Source organism: Rhinoraja longicauda, chromosome 3, assembly GCF_053455715.1.
Source record: "Rhinoraja longicauda isolate Sanriku21f chromosome 3, sRhiLon1.1, whole genome shotgun sequence".
NCBI lineage: Eukaryota > Metazoa > Chordata > Chondrichthyes > Rajiformes > Arhynchobatidae > Rhinoraja > Rhinoraja longicauda.
In genome coordinates, this window is record NC_135955.1 from 95,396,043 (window position 1) to 95,421,471 (window position 25,429).

At 48.5% G+C, this 25,429-nt stretch overlaps 1 protein-coding gene across 5 annotated transcripts in view; it reads right to left on the reverse strand.

Moving 5' to 3' along the window:
• acsl1a (acyl-CoA synthetase long chain family member 1a) overlaps positions 1-25,429 on the reverse strand; it is a 179,699-nt gene that overhangs the window by 72,208 nt on the left and 82,062 nt on the right. For 2 of the 5 annotated variants that reach the window (XM_078396684.1, XM_078396685.1), the window contains exons 2-3: positions 17,389-17,611; positions 3,654-3,771 (exon numbers count right to left, since the gene is read on the reverse strand). In XM_078396684.1, the coding sequence (XP_078252810.1) occupies positions 3,654-3,771; positions 17,389-17,583 (313 nt within the window). In that variant the 5' untranslated portion in view covers positions 17,584-17,611. Of the gene's footprint in view, positions 1-3,653; positions 3,772-17,388; positions 17,612-22,476; positions 22,517-23,478; positions 23,594-25,429 lie in introns of those variants that run through there. The other 3 variants (XM_078396683.1, XM_078396682.1, XM_078396681.1) reach the window with 3 other exon arrangements.

The window sequence follows — 25,429 nt, forward strand, 5'->3', positions numbered from 1 at the left end:
AGACTTATGTGGCAATGAATTCCACAGATTCACCACCATCTGACTAAAGAAATTCCTCATCTTCTCCTCTCTAAAGGTACATCCTTTAATTCGGAGGCTGTGGCCCCTGGTCCTAGACTCTCCCACTAGTGGAATCATCCTCTCCACATCCACTCTATCCAAGCCTTTCACGATTCGGTAAGTTTCAATGAGGTCTCCCCTCGTCCTTCTAAACTCCAGCGAGTACAGGCCCAGTGCCGACAAATGATCATCGTACATTAACCAAATCATTCCTGGGATCATTCTCGTAAACCTTCCCTGTTTACCTCACCAACGCTAGCACATCCTTCCTCAGTTACGGGGCCCAAAATTGCTCACAATCTGCATCTTTTTCAAGAGACAAACATATCAAAAGTCTGAAGACGGGTCTCAACCCGAAATGTCACCCATTCCTTCTCTCCAGAGATGCTGCCTGACCCGCTGAGTTACTCCAGCATCTTGTGTCTATCAAAAGTTAGAGCTCTTCTTCAATGGCTGAGAAAATTTCACATTTGTAAAAACGTTCTAAATAAGGACAGTTTTGGGTAATCTTCCTGTTAAGTCTTTGCGAACACCATACGATTTTGTGCCTTCCAACCACAAGTGAAGGATCTCTCTGGTTTACTCAACCCTAACATAGATGATTCCTTTACACAGTGCACCTCCCATTTCAAAAAGAAAATAACTTCATTCCAATCATTTCCTTTTAACATTCTTGATTTTATGTTAATAATAATATAATGAAGTTATTTTCGATATTTCACATTGCTTGAATACCACTCCAGTATCGAGCTGCCGAAAAATGTAGATATATGAAATAAACAAACCACGCTCCTTCAAAATTCAACATTGCTTACATTTGACGGATGATTTAGTGAGAGTGTGCGGCTTAGCTGTGAGAGAGGGGATGGGCAGTGAAGAGACTAAATGCAGAAACAATATTCTCGACTCGTACGGCACAGAAACAGGCCCTTCGGCCCTACCTGCCCATGCCGACCATCTACACGAGTACCCCATCCAGTGGTACCTGGTGTGCCTAGCAGCTGCGGCTTGCCTGCAGTCCGTTTGTCTTTTCTTTTTTGTTGTTGTTTTTTGTCTAAATTGTAGTGTTTAGATATGATGTCTTTTTTTTTGCGGTTGTGTGTTATGTGGGGGGGGGGGGGGGAACTGTAAAATTGTCTCTTCCGAACAGAGACGCGACCTTTGTTTCTGGGCGGTGGTGATTCCGGGCCTACCATCGGCCAAACACCTGGAGGTGGCGGCCTCCACCTGGGACCACCTGGGGCTCTGGTTCGCAGAGCCCACGGCCCGGAATCACCACCTGCGGAGCTGGCTGCCTTCGGAGGCTGCGGTGGCGCAGCGGGAAAGGCTGCGACTCGTCTCCGGAGGCTTCTTCGGCCGCGGGCCGCGTGGACGTTGGAAGCTCGCAGGCCCCTGCTTGGGGGGGGCGACATCGGGATCTCCGGCAGCGGCAGCGTCTTCGCCCGCCCCGAATCGCGGGGCTTGGGTCGGCCCGCCGCGGATCTTTCACCGTCCGGCGAGGCCTGAAATAGGCCGCAGGATTTTCTCTGCCCGGCGGGGGCTTCAATGTCGGGAGCCACGACCGCTCTAACGTGGCAACTTCAACAGCCTGACCGCGGGAGAAGACGGCAGGGGAAGAAAAAAGATATTCTGGCCTTCCATCGCAGTGAGGAGGTGACTGGAGGAGACTCACTGTGATGGATGTTTCTTTTTGTTTGGTGTTGGTTTATGATTGTATGTGTTATTGCTTATTTTTATTGCTTATTTTTAGTGGTCTTATTGTTGGACTGTGGGTAATCTTTCATTTCACTGCACATTTATGTGTATGTGACAAATAAATTGACTATTGATATTGACTATTGACTATTGCTCACGTTTGGCCCATCTCCCTCCAAACCTTTCCTGTCCATGAACCTGTCCATGAATCTTTTAAATGGTGTTATTGTATCTGCCTATTTGGGAGGCACAGCGATAGAGTTGCTGCCTTGCAGCATCAGAGAACCGGGGTTTGATCCTGACTATGGGTGCTCTCTGGACGGAGTTTGTACGTTCTCCCAGTGGCCACGCAGATTTTCTCTGGTTGCTCCAAAGATGTGCAAGTTTGCAGGTCAATTCGCTTCTGTACATCGTCCCAAGTGTGTAGGCCGCAAAACTGGCATAACATTGAATGTGTACGGGTCAGCGGGGTTTCGGTGGGCCGAAGGACCTCTTTCCACGTTGTATCTCTAAATTAAACTAAAATAAAGCCTCAACTACCTCCTCTCTGGCAGTTGTGTAGGAAAATAGCTGCAGATGCTGGTACAAATAGAAGGTATCGCAAAATGCTGGAGTTACTCAGCGGGTCAGGCAGCATCTCTGGAGAGAAGGAATGGGTGACGTTTCGGGTCGAGGCCCTTCTTCAGACTGATGTCGGGGGGGGGGGGGGGCGGGAGAAAGAAAGGATATAGGTGAAGACAGGAAGACAGTGGGAGAACTGGGAAGGGGAATGGGAAGAGAGGGACAGAGGAACTATCTAAAGTTAGAGAAGTCAATGTTCATACCGCTGGGCTGTAAGCTGCCCAAGCAAAATATGAGGTGCTAGCAGTTAATTCCATCTACCCACTACTTGCTGTGTGGAAAAGTTGGCCCTCATGGTTGTTCCTATTAAATCTTGTCCCTCTCACCTTAAACCAATGTCCTCTGGTTCTTGACTCCCCTACTCTGGGTAAAAAGGAAACGTCACCTATTCCTTCTCTCCCAAGATGCTGCCTGACCCGCTGAGTCGCTCCAGCATTTTGTGTCTACCTTCGATTTTAACCAGCATCTGCAGTTTTTTTTCCCTCCTGGTTTGTAGGCTAATCGGCCCTCTGTAAATTGCTCCTAGTGTGCAGGGAGTGGATGAGAAACATAGAAACTAGGTGCAGGAGGAGGCTATTTGGCCCTTCGAGCCAGCACCACCATTCATTGTGATCATGGCTGATCATCCACAATCAGTCACCAGTGCCTGCCTTCTCCCCATATCCCCTGATTCCGCTAGCCCCCTAGAGCTCTATCTAACTCTCTTTTAAATCCATCCAGTGAATTGGCCTCCACTGCCCTCTGTGGCAGAGAATTCCACAAATTCACAACTCCCTGGGTGAAAAAGTTTCTTCTCACCTCAGTTTTAAATGGCCTCCCCTTTATTCTCAGACTGTGTGGCCGCTGGTTCTAGACTACAAGTGGGATAGACAATAGACAATAGGTGCAGGAGGAGGCCCTTCGAGCCAGCACCGCCATTCAATGTGATCATGGCTGATCATTCTCAATCAGTACCCCGTTCCTGCCTTCTCCCCATACCCCCTGACTCCGCTAGAACATAGTGTGAATGGTTGATCAATGGTCGGTATGGACACGGTGGGCCGAAGAGCCTTTTTTTTCGATGCTGTATCTCTAAACTAAAGCAAACCAAACCATCATGTCGAAGCGGGTGGACACAAAATGCTGGAGTAACTCAGCGGGTCAGGCAGCATCTCTGAGATGCAGCCTGACCCGCTGAGTTACTCCAGCAATTTGTGTCTACCTTCGATTTAAACTAGCATCTCCATTTTTTTGTTCCTCTACACATTATGCAGATTTGTACAATTCCCAATACTTACCTGATACAACCAAACCTCTTTTTATCACGTCAAACAGTGTTAGTACTTCTGGATAGTAGACTGTCATCAGGTCCTCATCTTCTTTAAGCAGTACACTTTTCCGAATATGTTCATATTTCTGAAAAGATTCAAATCATACAAGCAATTATAATACTTCGTCCACAACCCTGCACTCTCATTGGAAAGCTACGTTGGAAAATCAGTATTACATTCAAACTTCATTTCTGGGTTGAGTTATTGAGCACAATCAAATTGGAGAAGAGTAACAATTAGTCAAATAGAACCATTCCCCACCAGGTCTAAGATATAGTTTAGCTTCAAGATACAGCGTGGAAACAGGCCCTTCGGCCCACCGAGTCCGCGCCGACCAGCGATCCCCGCACACCAACACCATCCTATACACACACGGACACGAGGGAAATAAGGAGGAGCTGGCGGCTGTGCAAAAGGAGCTGAGGAGGAAGGTCAGAGAGGGGAAGAACAGCTCCAGGAAGAAGACGGAGGACCAGCTGCAGAGGACCAACATCAGTGGAGTCTGGAGAGGCCTCAGAACCATCTCTGGGACCTAGGAAGCGGACTCCCGGGCCATGGGGGACCAGAAGTGGGTGAACGATCTGAACCTTTTCTTCAACAGGTTCGATCAGCCACCTACCCCTCCCCCGGTCCAGTCACCCCTGCTGCAGCCCCCCTTGTCTACACGTCCAGTACGCTGCCCCACCCCCCCTCCCACAGCACTTGGGTCACAGTCACCACCCACTGCTTCTGCTTCTCCTGCCCCCCCCCCCACTACTCCCCCCACACACCCCCCCCCCCCCCCCCCAACTCCTCTCACACCCTCGAGCACCCAGCCCCTGTGCTCCAATCTGTCTTTCTCCACAGACCAGGTGAGGAATGAGCTCAGGAAGATCAATGCGAGGAAGGCGGCTGGTCCGGACGGCATCAGCTCGAGGCTCCAAAAGTCCTGTGCAGACCAGCTGTGCGGGATAGTGGAGCACGTCTTCAATCTGAGCCTGAGACTGGGGAGAGTTCCACAGCTGCGGAAAACATCCTGCGTGGTACCGGTACCAAAGACGCCGCACCCCAAGGAACTCAACAGCTACGGGCCGGTGGCACTGACATCACACCTGATGAAGACACTGGAGCGTCTGGTCCTCGCCCATCTCCGCCCCCTGGTGAGACCATCAATGGATCCGCTGCAGTTCGCCTATCAGACTCGCATCGGGGTGGAGGACGCCATCATCTACCTGCGACACAGAGCTCTCTCACACCTGGAGAGGCCGGACAGCACTGTGAGAATCATGTTCTTTGATCTCTCCAGTGCATTCAACACCATCCAGCCGGGGCTTCTGGGGGGCAAGCTGGAGCGCACAGGAGCAAAGAGGTCCTTCTGCAGTTGTACAGGGCCCTAGTGAGACCGCACCTGGAATACTGTGTGCAGTTTTGGTCTCCAAATTTGAGGAAGGATATTCTTGCTGTTGAGGGCGTGCAGCGCAGGTTTACTAGGTTAATTCTCGGAATGGCGGGACTTTCATATGTTGAAAGACTGGAGCGACAAGGTTGCAAACACTGGAATTTAGAAGGATGAGAGGAGATCTTATCGAAACGTATAAGATTATTAAGGGGTTGGACACGTTAGAGGCAGGAAACATGTTCCCAATGTTGGGGGAGTCCAGAACAAGGGGCCACAGTTTAAGAATAAGAGGTAGGCCATTTAGAACTGAGATGAGGAAAAACTTTTTCAGTCAGAGAGTTGTAAATCTGTGGAATTCTCTGCCTCAGAAGGCAGTGGAGGCCAATTCTCTGAATGCATTCAAGAGAGAGCTAGATAGAGCTCTTAAGGATAGCGGAGTCAGGGGGTATGGGGAGAAGGCAGGAACAGGGTACTGATTGAGAATGATCAGCCATGATCACATTGAATGGCGGTGCTGGCTCGAAGGGCCGAATGGCCTCCTCCTGCACCTATTGTCTATTGTCTATTGATTGTTAAAAGATGGCAGCACCTAACTAATATCCTCTGTCTGATCATATATCAATGTACTGTGGTGGACACAAAATGCTGGAGTAACTCAGCGGAACAGGCAGCATTTCTGGAGAGAAGGAATGGGTGACGTTTATTTGGGTCGAGACCCTACTTCAGTCTGAAGAATGTGAGCTGGAATGCGATTCAGGCAGAGAGTTGGAAGATTTTTGATGCAAGTTGTGATTAAGAGAAGTGTCCCTCCACCTCCTGTCTCCAAATGCATAGTTTCCAGCTGATAAACAACCACCAAAGTCTCTAAAACGGCAGGCAGAAAGTGGGTGCCTGGTGGCAAAGATGTACTATCGGTAACCTCAAAATTATAGGCTCAGTCCTGGCACGGTAGCGCAGCGGTAGAGTTGCTGCTTTACAGCGAATGCAGCGCCGGAGACTCAGGTTCGATCCTGACTACGGGCGCCGTCTGTACGGAGTTTGTACGTTCTCCCCGTGACCTGCGTGGGGTTTCTCCGAGATCTTCGATTTCCTCCCACACTCCAAAGACGTACAGGTATGTAGGTTAATTGGCTGGGTAAATGTAAAAATTGTCCCTAGTGGGTGTAGGATAGTGTTAGTGTACGGGGATCACTGGGCGGCACGGACTTGGAGGGCCGAAAAGGCCTGTTTCCGGCTGTATATATATGATATGATATGATGATATGATAGAAATGGATGGAATTCACTGATGCAATCTACTGCACTCTGAGGAAGATTTTCTCACAAGTAAATTGGCAACGTTTCAAAGAAGCCATTGTTGACTTATCAACGAGGATGGTTTGTGTAAATAAATATGTATTTGGAGACAGGAGGTCAGATGTCGCATCAAAATCTGCCAACTCTCTGCATGATTAGCATTCCAGCTTCCGTTCTTTCAGTCCGAAGAAGGGTCCCGACCCTAAACGTCAGCCATCTTTTTTCTCCAGAGATGCTGTCTGACCCGCTCAGTCTGCTGGAATACTCCAGTCCAATGAAAGAGATCATCCCTCTCTCGCATTCACTATCTATCCTCCCTTCAGGACAGCTTGCTTTACTTCGAACTCTCTGCCAGATCAACGGCCCAGAATCAACGACAAGGTGACCACGACTGGAAACACAAGAAACTGCAGAGGCTGGAGCCTTGAGCAAAACACAAATCGCTGGAGGAACTAAACATGCCGGGCAGCATCTGTGGAGGGAAATGGACAGGCTAAACATTCCCTCTGCAGTCTTTCCCAGTCTGAAGAAGGGCACCAACCCGAAACGTCTCCAGGGATACTGTCTGACCTGCTAAGTTACTCCAGTACATTGTGTCACTCCCTTCAAGGTTGCCAACTTTCTCACTCCCAAATAAGGGACAAAAGGTGACGTCACCTCGCCCCGCCCCGTATGACATCACCCAGCCGGCGGCCACTTGCTCCCGCTCCACCAATGGCGGGCGCCCAGGCCGGGAGGCGGGTTGCTATGCAACCTTCGTTCAGCAGCGCCCGGGCCTCCACCGGCCCCCGGGCCTACAATGTCCGGGCCTAAATTGTCCGGGCTTACACTGTCCGGGCCTACAGCGCCCTCCGGGCCTACACTGTCCGGGCCTAGACTACCCGGGCCTACCTTGTCCAGGCCTACCCTGTCCCCCCGGGCCTAATACAGGATAAGGGCGGTCTCGTATGGGACTCCGGGCCTACAGTGTCCAGGCCTAAACTGTCCGGGCCTACAGTGTCCGGGCCTACCCTGTCCCCCCGGGCCTAATACGGGACAAGGGCGGTCCCGTATGGGACAAACCAATTTAGCCCAATATACGGGATGTCCCGGCTAATACGGGACAGTTGGCAACCCTACTCCCTCCACAGAGACTGCTTGACCCATTGAGTTACTCCAGCACTTTGTGCTTTGTTCAGGTGACTACGGCTGAAAGGTTTCTTATAGATGGCGGCACGGTGGCGCGTCTGGTCAAGCTGCTGCCTCACAGTGCCAGAGACCCGGGTTCGCTGCAGACCTGGGCTGCTGGATTTGCACGCTCTCACTGTGACCACATGGGTTCTCTCGCTTCCCCTGTCTCAAAGACATGCGGGTTTGACGCTTAATTGAACTCTGCAAACTGCCCCCAGTGTGCAGGAAATGGATGAGAAAGTGGGATCGTACGGAACTAGTGTGAACGGGTGATCGATGGTTGGCATGAACTTGGTGGGCCGAAGAGCCTGTTTCCACGCAGCTACTTTCAATCAATCAGAATTTCACTCCACATAATAGTTACTCTTCCACTAATAGCCATTTGTGACTTTTCTACACAACTATTAAGTCCACCTAGGGCAGACACAAAATGCTGGAGTAACTCAGCGGGTCAGGCAGCATCTCGGGAGAGAAGGAATGTGTGACGTTTCGGTTCTAGACCCTTCTTCAGGCTGAAAAAGGGTCTCAACCCAAAACGTCACCCATTCCTTCTCTCCCGAGATGCTGCCTGACCCGCTGAGTTACTCCAGCGGTAGAAATGATTCGATACGAAGAGAATAATTAAAAGCAACCAATCTTTAACTCAGTCTGGAGTTTGCACGTTCCCTCTGTAACTGCGTCGGTTTCGTTTGGGTGCCCCAACTTCTTCCCACATCCCAAAGATAAGTGTGGGTTTGAAGGCTAATTCGCCATTGTAAAATTGCCCCCTAGTGTGCAGGGAGTGGATGAGAGAGTGTGATAACGTTGAAAATAGCGTGGATGGGTGATCGCTGGTCGGCATAGACTCAGTGGGCCGAAGGGCCTGTTTCCATGCTGTATCTCTAAACTGAGCTAAGTGCTCTTCAGACTCAGGATGTTCTGTGCTCCCGATAATCTCTACCGGACAATTGTCTATGCAAAGAGTGCTGCCACAAAGTGACAATCACCGAGTCTTTAGTCTAGTTTAGTTTAGAGATACAGCGCGGAAACAGGCTCTTTTGTCCCACCGAGTCCGCGCCGACCAGCGATCCCCGCACGCTAACACTATCCTACACATACTAGGGACAAGTTTTCCATTTACCCAGCCATTTAACCTACAAACCTGGACGTCTTTGGAGCGTGGGAGGAAACCAAAGATCTCGGGGAAAACCCACGTGGGTCACGGGGAGAACGTACAAACTCCGTACAGACAGCACCAGTAGTCGGGATCGAACCCGGATCTACAGCGCTGCATTCGCTGTAAGGCAGCAACTCTACCGCTGCGTCACCGTGCCGCCCAAAGTCGTGGACCAAATTGTAGAGAGAAGCTATTGTTCCATCTCCAGGGGACAATCTTCCATGTTTTTTTTAATAACTTCTGAGAAAACTTGAATTAAAAACTGCATCAATTAATTTGGCACCGAATCTGTACACTGTCTCAGTGCACTACTGCTATACATCAGTCTGAAGGGTCTCGACCCGAAACATCACCCATTCCTTCTCTCCTGAGATGCTGCCTGACCCGCTGAGTTACTCCAGCATTTTGTGAATAAATAACTGCTATACATTTGTACTGTATCTTAGACGCTTATCTAAGATGTATCTAAGTGCTTATGTGTGGTGATACTTGTACTGAACTGTACACAAAAATGAATTTCACTGTATCTCCATACATGTGACAAAATAAAGAACCATTGAACCATTAATAGGTAATAGACAATAGGTGCAGGAGGAGGCCATTCGGCCCTTCGAGCCAGCACCACCATTTAATGTGATCAAGGCTGATCATTCTCAATCAGTACCCCGTTCCTGCCTTCTCCCCATACCCCCTGACTCCGCTATCCTTAAGAGCTCTATCTAGCTCTCTCTTGAATGCATTCAGAGAATTGGCCCCCACTGTCTTCTGAGGCAGAGAATTCCACAGATTCACAACTCTCTGACTGAAAAGGGTTTTCCTCATCTCCGTTCTAAATGGCCTACCCCTTATTCTTAAACTGTGGCCCCTTGATCTGGACTCCCCCAACATTGGGAACATGTTTCCTGCCTCTAAAGTGTCCAACCCCTTAATAATCTTATACGTTTCGATAAGATCCCCTCTCATCCTTCTAAATTCCAGTGTATAAAAGCCCAGCCGCTCCAGTCTTTCAACATATGACAGTCCCGCCATTCCGGGAATTAACCTAGTAAACCCACGCTGCACGCCCTCAATAGCAAGAATATCCTTCCTCAAATTTGGAGACGAAAACTGCACACAGTACTCCAGGTGCGGTCTCACTAGGGCCCTGTACAACTGCAGAAGGACCTCTTTGCTCCTATACTCAACTCCTCTTGTTGTGAAGGACAACATTCCATTGGCTTTCTTCACTGCCTGCTGTACCTGCATGCTTCCTTTCAGTGACTGATGCACCCAGATCTCGTTGTGATGGTTCTGTACGCGGCAGTGTGCAGCTTGGTGTCGTCCAAGCTCCAGTGACCCAGGTTTGATCCTGTTCTTGGGTGTTGTCCATGTGGGGTCTGCCACCATATAGGTTTCCCCCGAGCACTCTATTTGCCCCCCACATCCCAAAGACATGCCCGGTGGGTTCATTGTAAGTTACCCTATTGTGGGTAGGTCGGTGGTCGAGTCATACAACACAGAAACAGGCCCTTCAGCCCAACTCGTCCCATGCAGACCAAGATGACCCATCCGTTAGTCCCATTTATAGAGTCACAGATACGTACAGCATAGTCTAGTTTCGTTTCATTTAGAAATACAGCGCGGAAACAGGCCCCTTCGGCTCACCGGGTCCGCGCCGACCAGCGATCCCCGCACATTAACACTATCCTTCTACCCACCAGGGACAGTTTGTATATTTACGAAGCCAATGAACCTACCAACCTGAGGTAGACACAAAATGCTGGAGTAACTCAGCGTGTCAGGAAGCATCTCGAGTGAGAAGGAATGGGTGGCGTTTTGGGTCGAGACCCTTCTTCAGACTCAAGAAAGGTCTCGACCCGAAACGTCACCCATTCCTTCTCTCCCGAGGTGCTGCCTGACCCGCTGAGTTACTCCAACATTTTGTCTCTACCTTCGATTTTAACCAGCATCTGCAGTTGTTTTTAACCTACAAATACGCCTTTGGAGTGTGGGAGGAAACCAAAGATGTCGGAGAAAACCCACGCAGGTCACGGGGAGAACGTACAAACTCCGTACGGACAGCACCTGTAGTCGGGATCGGACCCGGCACTGCATTCGCTGTAAGGCAGCAACTCTACCGCTGCGCCACCGTGCCGCCCTGACTCAGGTTCATGTATTCATAGATTCATGTATGCATATGTCAAGAAAGCAGCTATTTGCCTTAATCATATCCTCGAGCCATACAGCAGGGAAACAGGCCCTTCAGCCCAACTTATCCATGCCAACCCAACCAAGATGTGCCATCTAAGCTAGTCCCATTTAGCCCATTGGCCATAAGCCTTTCCCATTCCATGTACCTGTCCAAGTGTCCCTTAACTGTTGTTATTGTTGCTGCCTCAACTACCTCCTCTGGCAGCTCAGTCCATGAACCCACCACCCCTCTGCATGGATAGAGTTGCTCCTCGGGTTTCTATTAAACCTTGCCCCCCTCTCTCACCTCGAAGGTGAATCAGGGTGGAGTTCATGGGTATTTGAGAGAGAATGAATTTCAGGGAGATGGATGGGAGGTGGGTGGGATGGACGGGGTTTGTTGTGAGAGCCATTATTGACTCAAGAGGGCTAAGTTGCTCCTGGCTGTGTAAAAACAGAGAAATATGAGAAACTGATAAAAGTTTAATGGGGTGGAAAATTAGTGACTGGAAAAGAAAGAGAATTAAGGCTGGAATTCAATCTGACGATGTACATATTTGTTAACCACCTTCCATCGCCCGGCTCGGCCGCGAGACGTTTCAGGGCCCGGTGCGTCTCGGCCGCGGGGACTTCCACCCCCTTGCGGGGACTGTGCGGGTCGGTCGGGGACGAGCTGTCTGTCCGTGGGCGTGGGGAAGAGAGTGGACGTTTTGTTGCCTCCATCACAGTGAGGGGGTGTTTGGAGTCACTGTGATGGACGTTTGTGTTGGGGTCATGTGTCTTGTGTTCTTTTTTGTGTGACTGCTATGTAGTTTCGTTCGGTACCTTGGTACCGAATGACAAATAAAGCTCTGTTGAACTGTTGAACTGTTGAACTTAATTTCCAAAACAGGTGCAATCAAGAGTAAAGTTAGAGGCTTAATTTTAAAGCCATTTGCATTGTTTAGGTTTATTATTGTCAGGTGTACCAGAATACAGTGAAAAGCTGCAGATTGAGGTTCAGTTTCTGCCCAGCAGTTATCAAGCAACACAAACATGTGTTGTGAGCAGTTTTGGGCCCCATATCTGAGGAAGGATGTGCTGGCTCTGGAGAAGGTCCAGAGGAGGTTTACAAGAATGATCCCTGGAATTAGTAAGTTAACCTATGATGAGCGTTTGTCAGCACTGGGCCTGTCTGTACGCGCTGGAGTTTAGAAGAATGAGGGGGGACCTCGTTGAAACGTACAGAATAGTGAAAGGCCTGGAAAGAGTAGATGTGGGAGAGTCTAGGACCAGAGGTCACACCCTCAGAATTAAAGGACGTTCTTTTAGGCAGGAGATGAGGAGGAATTTCTTTAGTCAGAGGGTGGTGAATCTGAGGAATTCTTTGCCACAGAAGGCTGTGGAGGCCAAGTCAGTGGATATTTTTAAGGCAGAGATGGATAGATTTTTGATTAATATGGGTGTCAGGGGTTATGGGGAGAAGGCAGGAGAATGGGGTTGGGAGGGAGAGATAGATCAGCCATGATTGAAAGGCAGAGTAGACTTGATGGGCCAAATGGCTTAATTCTTCTCCTATCACTCAGATTGAAGAAGGGTCTCGACCCGAAACGTCACCCATTCCTTCTCCCCAAAGATGCTGCCTGACCCTTTGAGTTACTGCAGCATCTTGTGTCTACCTTCAATTTAATACCAGCATCTGCATTTTTTTTTTACACTACTAAACTCAAACGTTTTGTTTTGCATGCTGTAACATTGGATCAGATATGCCACACATAGATACAACCTTCAAACTCAAGTTTGATTATAGATAATAGATGATGCAAAGAGGTTGATAGAGTGCAGAATATAGTTCTCAGCATTGTTGCGCATCAGTTTCACAGATAAAGTCCAATGTCCGCAATGGGGTAGAGGTGAATCGAACGGTACCCGAGCTTGTGGAAGAGCCGTTCAGAAGCCCATTAACAGAGGGAAGGAGCTGTTCCTGAGTCTGGTGGTGCGCGCTTTCAAGCTCCTGTACCTTCTGCCAGACGGGAACGGGGAGAAGACAAAATGATCGGGGTGGACAAGTCGTTGATCATAGACACAAACTGGTGGAGTAACTCAGCAGGTCAGGCAGCATCTCTGGGGAACATGGATAGGTGACGTTTCACAGACTGCTGGAGTAACTCAGCGGGTCAGGCAGCATCTCTGGAGAAAATGGATAGGTGACATTTCACAGAGTGCTGGAGTAACTCTGCGGGTCAGGCAGCATCTCTGGAGAGAAGGAATACTTGACTTATTTATGTTTTAATCTAGAATAATGCTTTGATTATGTTGGCTGCTTTCCCGAGGCAGCGTGAAGTTTCGATGGTTATTCTATACACAATTAATATATGTATTCAAACCAAGAGTTCAACTGCAGGTTGAAAATGTATATCACGTAACTAGATCATTAAGGATTAGTTTAGCTTTACATCCCAGTGAAATCTTGCACTGTTAGGTAACTTGAAGCTCTCTGCAATATGATCCATCAAAGGTTCTTATTTAAAAATATCAGAGGCATTGCAATTTTTTAAGTAATGATTAATAGGTTCTTTACACAGTGTGACAATAGACAATAGACAATAGGTGCAGGAGTAGGCCATTCAGCCCTTCGAGCCAGCACCGCCATTCAATGCGATCATGGCTGATCACTCAATCAGTACCCCGTTCCTGCCTTCTCCCCATACCCCCTCACTCCGCTATCCTCAAGAGCTCTATCCAGCTCTCTCTTGAAAGCATCCAACGAACTGGCCTCCACTGCCTTCTGAGGCAGAGAATTCCACACCTTCACCACCCTCTGACTGAAAAAGTTCTTCCTCATCTCCGTTCTAAATGGCCTACCCCTTATTCTCAAACTGTGGCCCCTTGTTCTGGACTCCCCTAACATTGGGAACATGTTATCTGCCTCTAATGTGTCCAATCCCCTAATTATCTTATATGTTTCAATAAGATCCCCCCTCATCCTTCTAAATTCCAGTGTATACAAGTCTAAATTCCAGTGCTTTTCTTTCAATTGTTTTTTCTGATCAGAGGATGTTAGGTATAAACTGTAGTGTGATAGAGTTTTAGTTTAATTTAGAGATACAGCGCGGAAACAGGCCCTTTCCGGGGGGAGGGATGGGGAGGGAGGGAGGGAGGGGGAGGGAGAGAGAAGGAGGGAGGGAAGGAGGAAGGAGGGAGGGAGGAGGGGAGGAGGGAGGGAGGGGGGAGAGGCGGGAGGGAGGGAGGAGGGAGAGGGGAGGGGGAGAGGGGATGGGGGGAGAGGAGGGAGGGAGGGGGGAGGGAGGGGGAGGGGAGGAGGGGAGGGGGAGGGAGGGAGGGGGAGGAGGGAGAGGGGAGAGGCGGGAGGGAGGGGGGGGGGAAGGAGGGATGGAAGGAGGGAGGGGGGAGGTTTTGGCCCAACAGGTCCACTTGGTCTAGTAACATTTAAAAGCCATTTCGACAGGTACATGGATAGGAAAAATAGAGAGATATGTGCTAAGCGCATGCAGGTGGGACCAGTGTAGATGAGGCATCTTGGTGGCAGTGGGCAAGTTGGGCCGAGAGGCCTGTTTCCCTGCTGCATGTCTCTATTGGGGCAAGTTGCTGCTTTTTTGACATATTTAATTGAGGCTCTCTTTCCTCACAGACATTAAAAATGCCGATCTACTCACGGATGTCATATCATATCATATCATATCATATCATATATATACAGCCGGAAACAGGCCTTTTCGGCCCACCAAGTCCGTGCCGCCCAGCGATCCCCGTACATTAACACTATCCTACACCCACTAGGGACAATTTTTACATTTACCCAGCCAATTAACCTACATACCTGTACCTCTTTGGAGTGTGGGAGGAAACCGAAGATCTCGGAGAAAACCCACGCAGGTCACGGGGAGAACGTACAAACTCCTTACAGTGCAGCACCCGTAGTCAGGATCGAACCTGAGTCTCCGGCGCTGCATTCGCTGTAAAGCAGCAACTCTACCGCTGCGCTACCGTGCCGCAAACTAAGAAAAGTCGGTTTTAAAGTTGTATTTAAAGCAGTGGACATGAAGGTGAGTTTTGCAAGCCCAGTCCTTCACGGAAAAATGAAGGCAAGCTTTTTTCCAACTGTGTGGTAATACGATTTAGAATGCATTTATCGGGACACAGAGGCACAGAGATAGAGTTGCTGCCTTATAGACAATAATAGACAATAGACAATAGGTGCAGGAGTAGGCCATTCAGCCCTTCAAGCCAGCACCGCCATTCAATGCGATCATGGCTGATCACTCTCAATCAGTACCCCGTTCCTGCCTTCTCCCCATACCCCCTCACTCCGCAATCCTTAAGAGCTCTTTCTAGCTCTCTCTTGAAAGCATCCAACGAACTGGCCTCCACTGCCCTCTGAGGCAGAGAATTCCACACCTTCACCACTCTCTGACTGAAAAAGTTCTTCCTCATCTCCGTTCTAAATGGCCTAACCCTTATTCTTAAACTGTGGCCCCTTGTTCTGGACTCCCCCAACATTGGGAACATGTTTCCTGCCTCTAATGTGTCCAATCCCCTAATTATCTTATATGTTTCAATAAGACCAGAGGGCTGGGTTCAATCGCGACCACAGGTGCTGTCTGCACGTTCTCCCTATAACCTGCGTGGGTTTTCTCCGGGTGCCCTGGTTTCCTCCCACACTCCAAAGACCTACAGGTTTGTCGGTTAATTGGCTTTGGTAAAAATTGTAGATTGTCCCTAGTGTGTGTAGGATAGTGCTAGAGTATGGGGTGATCGCTGATTGGCGCGGACTCGGTGGGCCAAAGGGCCTGTTTCCGCGTTGTATCTCTAAACTAAATTAAACTAAAAGAAGCACAAAATGCTGGGAAAAAAACTCACTAACTCAGGCAGTGGAATAGACGGAAACAATTACCACTTCAGGTTTAAAGTTTTCATCGAAATTGCCCTCGAGAGTGTTTCCAGCATTTTCTGCTGTAATTTGAGATTTCCAGAACCTGCGGACTCTCACGATTTTCTTTTTGTTTGAAAGTAAATTATTCTGACGAACAAGAATCAGAGTTTATCAATCACCACACTTGGATAATTGCCACCTTCACGAGATTGTGAAAAGCATCAGGCTTTGATAAGGTCCCACACCGGAGATTAGTGGGCACAATTAGAGCACATGGTATTGGGGGTAGGGTGTTGACATGGATAGAGAATTGGTTGGCAGACAGGAAACAAAGAGTAGGAGTAAACGGGTCCCTGTCAGAATGGCAGGCAGTGGCGAGTGGAGTGCCGCAAGGCTCGGTGCTGGGGCCGCAACTATTTACAATATATATTAATGATTTGGACGATGGAATTAGAAGTAACACTAGCAAATTTGCAGATGACACAAAGCTGGGTGGCAGTGTGAACTGCGAAGAGGATGTTAGGAGGTTGCAGGGTGACTTGGACAGGTTGAGTGAGTGGGCAGATGCGTGGCAGATGAAGTATAACGTAGATAAGTGTGAGGTTATCCACTTTGGCGGCAAGAACAAGGAGGCAGATTATTATCTCAATGGTGTCAGATTAGGAAAAAGGGAAGTGCAACGAGACCTGGGTGTCCTTGTACACCAGTCACTGAAAGTAAACATGCAGGTACAGCAGGCAGTGAAGAAAGCTAATGACATGTTGGCCTTCATAACGAGAGGATTTGAGTATAGACCCTTCTGGAATTATACAGGGCCCTGGTGAGACCACAACTGGAGTATTGTGTGCAATTTTGTTCTCCTTATTTGAGGAAGGACATCCTTGCTATTGAGGCAGTGCAGCGTAGGTTTACGAGGTTAATCCTCGTGATGGCGGGACTGTCATATGAGAAAAGATTGGAAAGCCTGGGCTTGTATTCGCTGGAGTTTAGAAGGATGAGAGGGGATCTTGTAGAAACATATAAAATTATAAAAGGACTGGACAAGCTAGATGCTGGAAAAATGTTCTCAATGTTGGGGGAGTCCAGAACCAGGGGCCACAGTCGAAGAATAAAGGGGAGGCCATTTAAAACTGAGGTGAGAAAGAACTTTTTCACCCAGAGAGTTGTGAATTTGTGGAATTCTCTGCCATAGAGGGCAGTGGAGGCCAATTCGCTGGATGAATTTAAAAGAGAGTTAGAAAGAGCTCTGGGGGCTAGCGGAATCAAGGGATATGGGGAGAAGTTGGACACAGGTTACTCATTTCCATTTTACATAGAAACATAGAAAATAGGTGCAGGAGGAGGCCATTTGGTCCTTCGAACCAGCACCGCCATTCATTGTGATCATGGCTGATCATCCACGATCAGTACCCCGTTCCTACTTTCTCCCCATATCCCTTGATTCCCTTGGCCCTAAGAGCTAAATCTAACTCTCTCTTGAAATGTTAGAGTGTTGGCCTCCACTGCCTCCTGTGGCAGAGAATTCCGCACAGGTTACTGATTGTGGATGATCAGCCATGATAACGACGAATGGCGGTGACTGGCTCGAAGGGCCAAAATGGCCTCCTCCTGCACCTATTTCCCATGTTTCTACGTTTCCATGTTAACATTCAAACCTTACATCAATTTCGATAGACTGCATGGACAGGTCGCAAGGTGGTCTCTGTGCCTTGGGTTTTGTGGTGTACCAGTACATTGTGAGGGCTGCGATGGTGCCAATCCCTATGATCGTGGACGGTGGTATGGATCGCAGGTACTGCTGGAACTCCCCAAGTTCTGGCATTCGGAGATGCGTCCACAGCTCCACAGCTTGCATCGTCAGAGAGGCCCGTCACGTCTGCGGCCTGGAAAACAGAGTGGACACAAGCTCACGTTTAGTCACAAGGAACTGCAGATTTTTTTAGATTTAGATTTAGAGATACAGCGCAGAAACAGGCCCCTTCGGCCCACCGGGTCCGCACCGCCCAGCGATCCCCGCGCAATAAAACACTATCCTACACCCACTAGGGACAATTTCTACATTTGCCCAGCCAATTAACCTACAGACCTGCTCGTCTTTGGAGTGTGGGAGGAAACCGAAGATCTCGGAGGAAACCCACGCGGGTCACGGGGAGAACGTACAAACTCTGTACAGACGGCGCCCGTAGTCGGGATCGAACCTGAGTCTCCGGCGCTGCATTCGCTGTAAGGCAGCAACTCCACCGGTGCTGGCTTTACAAAAACAAAGAACGTGGACATGCGAGGATTTGGCTCGCACTATTCTCCAGAGAATCCGCCTGACCCGCTGAGTTATTCCAGCACTGAGATGACTTACAACCCAGCGGTATGAATATTGATTTCTCCAACATCAAGTAAACCTGGCATCCCCTCACTCTCTCTGACCATCCCCCTCTCCTGGTCATTGTACACCTCTCACTGGCATCCTGGTGAGTTTCATTGTCTCCAACTCATTTTCACCTCGCCCAAAGCTAACAATGGACCATAGAAACATAGAAAATAGGTGCAGGAGGAGGCCATTCGGCCCCCTCAAGCCAGAACCGCCATTCATTGTGTTCATGGCTGATCATCCACAATCAGTAACCCGTGCCTGCCTTCTCCCCATATCCCTTGATTCCACTAGCCCCCAGAGCTCCATCTAACTCTCTTTTAAATTCATCCAGTGAATTGGCCTCCACTGCCTTCTGTGGCGGAGAATTCCACAAATTCACAACTCTCTGGGTGAAAAAGTTCCCTCTCACCTCAGTTTTAAATGGCCTCCCCTTTACTCTTCGACTGTGGCCCCTGGTTCTGGACTCCCCCAACATTGGGAATATTTTTCCTGCATCGAGCTTGTCCAGTCCTTTTATAATTTTATATGTCTCTATGAGATCCCCTCTCATCCTTCTAAACTCCAGTGAATACAAGCCCAGTCTTTCCAATCTTTCCTCATATGACAGTCCCACCATCCCAGGGATCAATCTCGTGAACCTACGCTGCACTGCCTCAATAGCAAGGATGTCATTCCTAGTTCCTGGATCATCATTCCTTTTTTGCATATCTTTCATTTCTTTGTTCTATATCTCTCGTTTCCCGCTCCCCTGACTCTCGGTCTGAAGAAGGGTCTCGACCTGAAACGTCACCCATTCCTTCTCTCCAGAGATGCTGCCTGTCCCGCTGAGTTACTCCAGCATTTTGTGTCTCTCCACAGATGACGTTAAGATATGTTCTGCGATGTTTGCATTACCTAGTAGAAACAACGAACTGCAGATGCCGGCTAATACACAAAAAGGCACAAAGTGCTGGAGTAACTCAGTGGGTCAGGCAGCATCTCTGGATGTGGGGGGTTTAGAAGGATGAGAGGGGATCTTATAGAAACATGTACAATTCTTAAGGGATTGAACAGACTAGATGCAGGAAAAATGTTCCCGATGTTGGGGGAGTCCGGTACCAGGAGTCACAGTTTAAGAATAAGGGGAAGGCCATTTAGGACTGAGATGAGGAAAAACTTTTTCACCCACAGAAGGCAGTGGAGGCCAATTCACTGGATGTTTTCAAGAGAGAGTTTGATTTTGCTCTTAGAGCTAAAGGAATCAAGGGATATGGGGAAAAAGCAGGAACGGGGTACTGATTGTGGATGGTCAGCCATAAAGGGCCGAATGGCCTACTCCTGCACCTATTTTTCTATGTTTCTATGCATCTCTGGAGAACATGGAGAGGTAACGTTTCGGGTCAGGACCCTTATTGAGAATCGTCAAGGAGAAATGCAATTGGCTTTCATTGAGATCATATCTAGAGGAATTGAAAATGAATTTGTAAAAACCTTGCATTGGGCCATAGAGTCACACCTCACACAATCAGGCCCTTCGGCCCAACTAGCCCATGTTGATCAAGACGCCCCATCTGCACTAGTCCCACTTACCCGCATAGGCCCACATCCCTCTGAACATTTCTTATCCATTACTGGTCTAAAAAAAGTATTTTAATTGTTGCTAAAGTACCTGCCTCAACTACCTCAGGGAAAAGGGAACACATATCCCATTAACAGCATCAAAGCCTTCCAAAGTAATACGTTACGTCAGTGGTGTACAAAATCATGAGAGGAACAGATAGGAAGCACAGAATCTCTTGCCCAGAGTAGGGGAAACGAGATCGAGAGGACATAGGTTTATGGTGATGGGGGGAAAGATTTAACCCGAATCTGAGTGGTAACTTTTTCACGCAAAGTGTGGTGGGTGTAGGGGTTGCCAACTTTCTCCCTCCCAAATAAGGGACAAGGTGACGTCACCGCCCCGCGCCCCATGTGACCTCACCCAGCCAGCCGCCACGTGCTCCCGCTCCGCCATTGGCGGCCGCCCGGGCCGGGAGACGGGTTGCTACGCATCCTCCGTTAGGAAATGCCCGGGCCTCCGGGCCTACACTGTCCGGACCTATACTGTCATGACCTACAGTGTCCGGGCCAACAGTGTCCGGGCCTACACTGTCCGGACCTACACTGTCCGGACCTACACTGTCCGGACCTACAGTGTCCGGGCCAACAGTGTCCGGGCCAACAGTGTCCGGGCCAACAGTGTCCGGGCCAACAGTGTCCGGGCCAACAGTGTCCGGGCCAACAGTGTCCGGGCCAACAGTGTCCGGGCCTACAGTGTCCGGGCCTACAGTGTCCGGGTCTACACTGTCCGGACCTAAACTGTCATGACCTACAGTGTCCGGGCCAACAGTGTCCGGACCTACACTGTCCGGACCTACACTGTCCGGGCGTACGCTGTCCGGACCTATACTGTCATTACTTACAGTGTCCGGGCCAACAGTGTCTGGGCCTACACTGTCCAGACCTACACTGTCCAGACCTATACTGTCATTACCTACAGTGTCTGGGCCTACACTGTCCGGGCCTACACTGTCCGGACCTATACTGTCATTACCTACAGTGTCCGGGCCTACAGCATCCAGGACTACAGCGCTCCCTGTGCCTAATACGGGACAAGGGCGGTCCCGTACGGGACAAACCAATTTAGCCCAATATACGGGATGTCCCGGCTAACACGGGACAGTTGGCAACACGAGGTGGGTGTATGGAACAAGCTGTCGGAGGAGGTAGTTGAGGCAGGGACTAACCCATCATTTAAGAAACAATTAAGACAGGTGGAAGGATGGGACAGGTTTAGAGGGATATGGGCCAAACGCAAACAGGTGGGACTAGTGTAGATGGGGCATCTTCGTCGGTGTGGACGAGTTGGGCTGAAGGGCCTATCTCCAAGCTGCATGATCCCAAATGTGACTCTATTGCCTGCATATTCATAGTTTAGAGTAGAATTTAAATTGCAACTTTATTAATGATAATAATAATAATAAGCATTTATTTTATATAGCGCCTTACCAGAAGCTCAAAGCGCTTTACAAAAACAATCAACATAAAAACAAACAGACAAACTATCCTAACGGAGAAGCGGCGAATAAACAGCGCCAGCGTCCTCTCACGTCAGGGTCTGGAAGTAGACAACAAAAAGCACAGGACCACAGATACAATTTTAACACAAACAGCCATCACAGTGATTGCTCTAGACACACCCTCACTGTGATGGAAGGCAAAGAAAAGTCTTATCTCCTCCTCATTCTTCTCCCGTGGTGCCATGAGGTGATCGAGGCTCCCAACTTTTTGAAGCCCCCACCGGGCGATGGAAAGTCCCAGGGCCGAGCCGAGCTTTGTTAATGCAACTAGCAACACAGATCATAATGTGGACTTACAGAGCCAGCACCACCATTCATTGTGATCATGGCTGATCATCCACAATCAGTAACCCGTGCCTGCCTTCTCCCCACAACCCTTGATTCCGCTAGCCCCTAGAGCTCTATCTAACTCTCTTTTAATTTCTCCCAGTGAATTGGCCTCCACTGCCCTCTGTGGCAAAGAATTCCACAAATTCACAACTCTCTGGGTGAAAAAGTTTCTTCTCACCTCAGTTTTAAATGGCCTCCCCTTTATTCTTAGACTGTGTGGCCCCTGGTTCTGGACTCCCCCAACATTGACAACATTTTTCCTGCATCCAGCTTGTCTCCCATAGGAAATAAGTTATATACAAGGCATTATTCCAACAAGAGATAGAAATAAACACCAAGATAACGTGACCAGCGAGTTCAATGAAAGTTTATTTAAAAGTGTCCCCTCCAACTGCAACCAGTGAAATGCAAAGTGTAATGCATCAATTTTTCTGTTATAATATCCCAGTTTGAGTTCATCTAACTGTCTTCCACAAAGTGCGCGCCACAGTAATCTCTGCAACGAAGATAGACACAAAAAACTGAAGAAGGGTCTCGACCCGAAATGTCACCCATTCCTTCTCTCCTGAGATGCTGCCTGACCCGCTGAGTTACTCCAGCATTTTGAGTCTACCTTCAAAATACTGGAGTAACTCAGCGGGACAGGCAGCATCTCTGCGTAACTGTGTCTGAAGAAAGGTCTCGGCCCCGAAAGGTCACATTCCTTCTCTCCATAGTTGCTGCCTGTCCCGTTGGAAGTTACCCCAGCAATTTTGTGTCTACCCCTGTGACTGAACTGCTTTTAGCGGACAATTTCTGAAACGCTGAAAAGAATCGTTCCAAAAATCAGCACGATTTTTTTTTTTAAACCCTCACGTGAGGTGTGTCTGCCGACATCAGACTCAATGTCAAAGATAAAAGATTGAAATTGTCCGCGCTAATCAATCGGAGAAGTAGCAGGAGAAAGACTGACCTGTATCCTGTAAAACCACCGAGCCGCAGATTATCCGAAGCTTAAAATGACCCTGAAAACCAGGCACAACCTTTTATTAAAAATCGCCCACTGTGTACTCAGCTACTTATTTTCCATGCTGTCAGATCATGAGATTTGTTATTTACAAAGGTCATTCTGCAGGTTAACTATTGTGTGCTAATATTAGGAGGTAAAGCGAGCGAAGCAATGGTGCAAATCACTGTATCTAATTGCACTTCCAGGCGTTACTTACACCGGTTAGCAAGACAGTTTGTTTCCATGTCACTGAAATACGTGGTGCGTTTGAGGGTGAACGTTAACATGTGGACAAATGGCAATAGTCCAATAGACAATAGACAATAGGTGCAGGAGTAGGCCATTCTCCTACTCCTGGAGAGCCAGCACCACCATTCAATGTGATCAAGGCTGATCAATAGTCAATAGACAGACAATAGGTGCAGGAGGAGGCCATTCGGCCCTTCGAGCCAACACCACCATTCAATGAGATCATGGCTGATCATTCCCAATCAGTACCCCGTTCCTGCCTTCTCCCGTACCCCCTGACTCCGCTATCCTTAAGAGCTCTATCTAGCTCTCTCTTGAAAGCATTCAGAGAATTGGCCTCCACCGCCTTCTGAGGCAGAGAATTCCACAGATTCACAACTCTCTGACTGAAAAAGTTTTTCCTCATCTCCGTTCTAAATGGCCTACCCCTTATCCTTAAACTGTGGCCCCTTGTTCTGGACTCCCCCAACATTGGGAACATGTTTCCTGCCTCTAACGTGTCCAACCCCTTAATAATCTTATATGTTTCAATAAGATCCCCTCTCATCCTTCTAAATTCCAGTGTATACAACAAGCCTAGTCGATCCAGTCTTTCAACATAGAAATCAACTCAGCACTATAATCAACGTGGCCTCAATAACTCCAATTTAAGAGTAAAACCTGGGCGGGAAAAAAACAGATAACGGATAGAAACGGTTGAAGTACTTGGACACATACTCACGAGAGGAATTCTTCCAAAATCTCTGCCTTGCAAAAACCTACACTCGGGCTAATCAAGGGTGGCGTACAAGCAAGGGGCAGTGAAACCTGTTCTATCAGTTGCTTGGCTTTCCGCAGCTCAGATCCAGGAAAATAATCAGTCACTCCGTGACCCGCACTCTAGTTCACTGGGACAAAGGTGAAAGTCCCTAAAACTGCAGCCTTAGTTGGCAAGGCTGAAACGAGACACCGAGAGGAAAGCAGGCTGGCATCTCAACGTCACTCCATTTTTAGAAGCTTGTCTGGCAAATGTAACGCATTAACTCTTTCCAACGCATTGCAATGTGTTTTTTGCAACGTGCAGGGAAGGGAACTGCAGACGCTGGTTTACACCCGAAGACAGACACAAAGTGCTGGAGTAACTCAGCGGGACAGGCAGCATCTCTGGAGAACACGGACAGGCGACGTTTCACAGAGTGCTGGAGTAACTCAGTGGGTCAGGCAGCATCTCTGGAGAACATGGATAGGTGACGTTTCACAGAGTGCTGGAGTAACTCAGCGGGTCAGGCAGCATCTCTGGAGAACACGGACAGGCGACGTTTCACAGAGTGCTGGAGTAACTCAGCGGGTCAGGCAGCATCTCTGGAGAACATGGATAGGTGACGTTTCACAGAGTGCTGGAGTAACTCAGTGGGACAGGCAGCATCTCTAGAGAGAAGGAATGGGTGACATTTCAGGTCGAGACCCTTCTTCAGACTTTTGCAATGATCTTACTTACCTTAAAATTCAGTCAGGAAGCATCTGTCATTATATTCACACACAAAATAGACTCACATTCTGCAAATCGTTCATTAAAAATGAGAGCAAACAAAAAATTCTTTAATCACTGTTAATTCAAGTAGCTGTTCACAAGGTAACTCCACAATGCCATGAACTTTAACAAAACATTAGTCGAACCTAAATCAACATTGGATGAAATGTGGATTGCATTAGTAATAGTATTTTTTTCTGCTATGTGATAATAGACAATAGACAATAGGTGCAGGAGGAGGCCATTCGGCCCCTTCGAGCCAGCACCGCCATTCAATGTGATCATGGCTGATCATTCTCAATCAGTATCCCGTTCCTGCCTTCTCCCCATACCCCCTGACTCCGCTATCCTTAAGAGCTTTTTTGGTTTTTTGGCTTCTGAGCTCTCACACGTGTTATTCTCATTCTTGCAACCGGACAGCTGCCTTTAAGAGACGGAGAGCCAATTATATTCATTCAAGAGTCAAAAGAGTGTTTAATTGTCATGTTCATTGACTGACTCTGTGTGTACTGCCCAGCCCACGTTGTCCCAGGTCAATTAAGAGTCAACCGTACACACATAATATCTTGTCTTGTATCTTGTGGTCAAATCACTTCCAAAGGGTCCACCAGGGACTATACTGGAGGTATCCTATACCCACTAGGGACAATTTTTAACACTATCCTACACCAACCAGGGACAATTTTTTTTACATTTACCAAGCCAATTAACCTACAAACCTGTACTTCTTTGGAGTGTGGGAGGAAACCGGAGATCACAGTCTAAGAATAAAGGTTAAAACTAAGTTTAAAACTGAGGTGAGAAGAAACTTTTTCTCCCAGAGAGTTGTGAATTTGTGGAATTCTCTGCCACAGAGGGCAGTGGAGGCCAATTCACTGGATGAATTTAAAAGAGAGTTAGATAGAGCTCTTGGGGCTAGTGGAATCAGGGGATATGGGGAGAAGGCAGGCACGGGTTACTGATTGTAGATGATCAGCCACGATCACAATGAATGGCGGTGCTGGCTCGAAGGGCCAAATGGCCTCCTCCTGCACCTATTATCTACGTTTCTATCTTGGAGAAAACCCACGTAGATCACGGGGAGAACATACAAACGCCGTACCGACAGCACCCATAGTCGGGATCGAACCCATGTCTCCAGCGTTGCATTCGCTGTAA